Here is a 6,000-nt window from a genome sequence, read left to right on the forward strand (position 1 = left end):
GTGGTAAAGTCTTACTTCTTTCCAAAAAACAAGTGGTAACTCCTAATAATTCTAGCAGCTACAATCCATCAAATAAGATGCGTTTTCATTGTCCATCATGGACACCCACCAGTACAGCTGCAGGCCAAGTTACTGTTTCTGCTCCTTCAGCCTCCCTCTGAGGAAGCAAAAGATACTATTTCTTTTGGGACTCAAAAAGCTTGACCACTTTCTTTCCAGTTTCTCCAAAACAAAACTAACCACTGTCTTAAGCCTGGATTGATGACAGGGAATTTGAAGAAAGACAGTATTTAGATAATCCACATTTATATGTGTTCTTAGACAATTCATACTGAGACTAGTCTACATTAAAAAACAGTTTACAAGGCAGAGTGCTTTTCACCATTCATGCTATTTGTTTACAGGACGGATTACCATAGCTGAATTCCATTTTCTATCCTTTCTCTAATACAGTGCCACTGTGTCCCCAACCAACCCCACAATATAAACTTGTAACTATGAACAAGAATATCATTTTTTCTATGTCAACAATTTCTATTGATAACATCATATTTTATGCATTCAATTCCTAGATTACTGTTTGGAGCCTAAAGTACTATATTTATACCATGTGTGAAATGCAGAAGAAAAATAAAATTCGGCTTTTAAGGTTCAAAGAAACTATTTTGTAACAGATATGGACCTCTATTTTCACATTTTCCTTTAAATGCACTTAAACTTAGAGAATTTCAAGTTCAATAAAATGACATACTTTTCATTTTTTGACTCTAAATTGCCAGGCTCATATATAATATATGTAAAGATTGGCAATTCTGAGAACTAAAGCTCTATATCTCCATTTAAAGTGGTATAAATTAAAAATGGAAAGGAAAGCATATCAGCTTGGAATGAATCCAACAAGTTTAGCTCCCATAAAGTCTAAATCACATATCCAAGGCTGGATGATAAATCATTAGAGCTTCTCGGTTGTACAAGATCAGTAGTAAGCCATCTGGCTTATTCTGTTTATATCAATGTAATGAGTGTTATTCCAAGTTTTTGATATTTCCACAGCTCATAAGTAATAAGGCTACTGGCAGCAAGGCTGCATCATAACCTAATTTCTGGGGGAGATTTTATTTGATTTTTTGCTTGTTTTCCATAGCAAAACAAAGTTTGAATGCCATTTAAAAAAAAAAAAAATCACTGAATTGGAAAGACCGTGGTCTCCAAGTTTAAGTGTAGCATTTGCTATATATTTCTATTTACCCCATTGTATGTTTGTGTTCCCCCTCCATCCAATCTGAGGGTGGGAAGTCAAGATAACAGTTATCCTTGCATGATTTTCCTCCCCACCACTTCCTTTACTCTTTTCAAATGTGTTACAGCAGAACATTCTTTAAGGAGAACATGCTCTGCCTTTCCCCAAACTGACTAGGAAGAAGGACTGTTCACCGCTGTCTCCTGTGCGGAAGACAAAATATCATCAGTGACTCTGTTCTCTTCCTTCCCCATACTATGCTTTCTGGTTGCCCCACGTCATCCTACTCCCCACATCACACCTCTCCTAACCTCGGAAGGTCTAAAGCCAGCTGGGGTGGGTGCTGTTGGCTGGTCCTTCCCTCAAAACGGTGGAGCTTAAGTAGCTAAGAAGGTGCATTTTTAAAAGCTGAAATTAAAAAGTGAAACTATGTACATTATTACCTTTAAATACTTTATAAATCTACCCACCCCACCCCCCCGACATTCTTCCTTTCTCTCAAACACATGGGAAGCCTCCTGAAAGCAATACTTTGCTCAATAACAACGGTTCTCAAATTCTCTGCGTTGGAATCACCTGGACGACTTGCTGCCGCACAGATTGCTGGGCCCTGTGCCCAGACTCATTCAGCAGCTTTGGGATAAGACCTTCGAATGTACATTTGTCACAAGTTCCCAGGTGATTCTGATGCGGCAGGTCCAAGGACCCACATTGGGAACCACTAGCCTAGACACAGCACAACTGCTAAAGAAAGAGAAAACACCCAGGAGATGCGAGTCTGACCAACATTACTCCCAGTTGTTGCCCAGCTCAGGGAGGGTCTAGTTCCCTATGTAAATGGCGGCCGCATAGTGCGGAGTAATACAGGAAGGTAGAGTTAAAGCAGACCAGTTGCTTGAATTATTTCTCTTCTCTGCTGGCTCCTCAAGATACTCAGAGTTCAAGTATCAAGAAAAGGAGGGTGGAATTATGGACATAAATGTGATTGATCGTTTTTAGCCAGTCCAGATCTTTAGATTCCCTTTTGCATCTTGGCTGTCCTTCCATTTTCTCCTTAAACTGCCCATAGTGCTATGCAATGGGTACCGCAATCAGACAGACATGAGTTGAAGTCCTTGCTTGCTATGTGTCCTTCATAACTCTTTGCCTTCATTTTTCCCGTATAGAAAATGGAAATAACAATAGAACCTACCAACAGTGCTGCTGTGCAGACTGAATGTCACCCTGTGTATGCACTGACTGGTACATGCATGATAAATATTAGCTTTTACTAAGAATGTTACTATCTCTTGGCTTTCCTGTGAGAATATTCAATATGTTAAGTATCACACTACCTGTTTGATACAATAGGTTGGGTCATTAATTCAACCAATATTTATTGAGTGGCCATTGTGTGTCAGACATAGAATATTGTATAAGTATAATGAAATAATATTCTGTAAAGAAAAGTGTTTGATATAAACATATGTTGATTTGGAAATTTTTGACTTTACATGAACTCACATTTAAGAAAAATACTTGCTTCCAAAATTGGCTGAGGAAATTGAGAGGATGTGTTTACTAACCACGAGTTTTGTTTTGACAGACACTAAAATAAAAGAATGGAGGAAAACGGGAAAGTAATTCTGCAGATACAGTGGCCTTATATTATTAAAGGTATATTTTAGACCATCCAAAATACCACAAGCCCACTTTTCCCAAAAATCATTATATTTACGTGACAAGACAACAGGGAACAAATTTGGCCAAGGGTATCCTATTTTCAGTTCACAATGATGTCATTTTGAACCTATCACATCAGTCAGAAATGTAATGATCAGCTAGTAACAGAAGCAGCATTCAATCTTTCAGTTCTTCCTAGTTTCCTGAGCAGAAGCTGAGAATTCACCCTTCTACCAGCTGACCACCCAAATTTATCAGGCCTCATTGTTTGGAAATATAAAGTGAAAATGTTAATGCAATATATGTTGAAATTTCTTGATTTTATCCTCAGTAGTACCTTTGCTCCTTCCTCCTCCCAGAATCTCCCTTCCTCAAGAAAGGTGTCAGAACCCCAAAACTTTAGGAGCTGGGTGGGAAGTTTCATTGACAGTCAGGTCTGGCTTCTAATTCTGCCATGAAACACTAGGACTATGAAATCTTGAGTACCCTACGCAAGACCAAGTGCTTTGAGGACAATGAGCACAGGCGTTTTCCATTCTGGTCCCTTACACTTTTCCCTACACCCCTAGCCTCCATATATTACTTAAAAAGAACTTCTGCAAGAATTCATTGTCACACTTAATGGAGAAAGACCCTGAGCCTCAACGCTTGCCTCCCAATGCCTGTTAACAGGGATTGCTGCTGGTGATGAAAATACTGTTAACTTTTGTGGCACTAGCAGGTGTCAGAGAGTGGAGGAAGTTATGAGACTCCACAATATAGAACTTACGAAAAGAAAAGGTTTAATTCCCTAATAAAGGGTATATTGCCCCAAATCCTCTATGAAACCAATGCTATGGAAATCTACTTGGGCAAACTTTTCCTCTAATCTATAGTTCCCCAAAGTTTATAAAGAAATAAAAGTGTAACTTTTAAAATATGAGGTCTTGTACAAGATAAAGAACATTATTTTATCCACGTCTACATTTCCAAATTCCCTAACACATTTGTAACTTTGCTGATGTGGTTTTGTTTTTTTGTTTTGTTTTGTTTGTTTTGGGTTTTCTTTTCTTTTCTCTATTCTCCAGACGGTCTGCTATCTAGTCCTGTGGCTTCTGCCACGAAGCGACATTTGGGGTAACTGTGGCAGCCTTCAGCTGGCCCAGGTCATTTGGCCCATTTTCCTTCCAGCACTTCAGTGGCTCTGCTTCCCCACACTCGCTCTCATCGTGCAGATGCTCAGGCTTATCACATCGAATGCTTGCAAGAAGCTGGAGCTCTCCCAGCCTTCACCCCCGCACGACCTCTTCTGGCCACAGACTTCTGAGGGATCTGCATCCTCCCTTGGCTCGAACGCGCAGGCCAGCATCGTCCTTGCGACCTGGGCTTGCGCTCGCCCAGCCCTGGCACCCCTGACTCCCGTAGCCGAAACGAGGGAGCTGCGGGGTCACGCCTTCTTGCTGGAAGGGCTTTTTCCCTCCCGTCACAACCCCTTCCTTACTTCTGCTAAAGATAGGCGTCCTCTCTCCTAATAAACCACACACACACAAGTTTTGACTTGAGCTTGAGACGCACACAGCGCCGAGGATCCTCGGGTTACTGGAGGCGACATTGCTGGCCAGGCTGACCCGCGCCCTCTGGCAGCCCCAAACCCCTAGATGCAGCCCGTTCCCCGCGCCAGGCTAGCTGCGGGCGACGGGGTGGGCAGCGGCGGCCAAGGGACAAGCCAGCCCGGGGACAGCACGGAGCCAACAGGGCTGGCGGGCAGGATCCGCGGGACAGAATTCTCAGAGGGGACCGTGGGGAGGGGCTAAACCCACCCGCACTCCCCGGCGCGCGGGACGGGACGCAACTGTGGTCACTAACAATGCCACGGAGCGGACTGTCCCTTTCCTTCGCCACTCCCTGCGCCGCCAAGCCTGAAGATACACACTCCCGCACACCCTACACACCCATCCACTCCGCCCCAGCCGGGGCGGGGGTGGCGGAGGTGGGACGGGCGGAAGGTGAGCGGTGCCCTGCCCCGGGGTACCTGTAGGCAGTGCAACCCAGCGGCGCCACCGCCTGGGTGAGGCCAGCCGGACGCGCGGGAGGAAAAAGGCGCTCCAGACCGCGGCACAGATGCTCGCGGGCTTCGCACCTGGAGAGCCCCGGGGCGGCGGCGGCCGCGCGCGCGGTGGCAGCGCGAGAAGTCCCTGGCGCGCCCCTCTCCCCGCCGCACAACTTTGCGCAGTAGGCGCCGCCCTAGAGCCTGGCCAGCTTCCTTACCCAAATACTGCCGCAGGTCGAGCAGGAAGCGAGGGGGTCCCCCGCTGAGCTGATAGAGGAGGGAGCCCAGGCAGAAGACCAGCAGGGTGGCCATGCAGAAGCCGTAGTCCCGGAGGGAGAAGCGCAGGAAAGGCAGCAGGGGCAGCCGGCGCTTCCAGCTGCCCAGGCCCGGAGGGGCGCCCCCCAAAGGGGCCCCATGGGGCCAGGGATCCGCGCCGCCGCCGGGATGCTGCTGCTTCTTCTTCATCGCCTGCTCCGCCGCCTCGCACAGCCTGCTCGTGCCAGGAAAAGGTCACCCATCCGCCGCGAGGAGGAGAGCCCGGCTGGCCGGCTGCACATGGGGAGGGCCGCGCGGAGGGCAGCGGGTGGGGGCGGGGAGGGGCCGAAGTTGCCGGGCTCAGGAGACTTTCCTCGGCATGGTCCCCGCCGCCGCGGCCCGAGCAGCCGAGGTGTCCGGCCCCGGTTCGGGGCGCTGCCCGTGCCGGGGCGCCGCGCCCGTCCCGCGCCCGCTAGTGTCCCCACGCCCCGCGCCTTGCAGCGCCTCGGGCTCGCTTGCGGCCGCCGGGGCTCGCCTCCAGCGCCAGCGTGGACCCCCCGGCTTTGTGTCTGTAGGTCTCAGCGTGTTTTGTCCCGGTTCAGGCTTCTCTAAAAAACGGCAGGGAGGAACAGGAGGCGGACACCATCCCCTCGCTCCACCTCCTTGACAAGGGTTTTCCTCCTTCTCCTCCCCTTTCTCCCTCCGGCGCTCCGCGGCTCTCTCCTCCCTTTCCCCTCCCTCTCCGCTCGGGTCTCGGGATTTCGCTCGGGTGTCACGTTACTGCTTCTGCTGGGGGCGGAGGTGGGGGCGCGGC

General features: G+C 48.4%; 1 protein-coding gene across 1 annotated transcript in view; it reads right to left on the reverse strand.

Annotated features, from left to right (window-relative positions):
* Nucleotides 1-5,691, reverse strand: part of UST (uronyl 2-sulfotransferase) — a 316,689-nt gene extending 310,998 nt beyond the window's left edge. The window contains exon 1 of the mRNA XM_025384091.1: nucleotides 5,150-5,691. Within this exon, the coding sequence (XP_025239876.1) occupies nucleotides 5,150-5,396 (247 nt within the window). The 5' untranslated portion in view covers nucleotides 5,397-5,691. The remainder of the gene's footprint in view (nucleotides 1-5,149) is intronic.
* Between the last annotated feature and the right edge of the window lie 309 nt (nucleotides 5,692-6,000).

The sequence above is a fragment of the Theropithecus gelada genome, chromosome 4, assembly GCF_003255815.1.
Source record: "Theropithecus gelada isolate Dixy chromosome 4, Tgel_1.0, whole genome shotgun sequence".
NCBI lineage: Eukaryota > Metazoa > Chordata > Mammalia > Primates > Cercopithecidae > Theropithecus > Theropithecus gelada.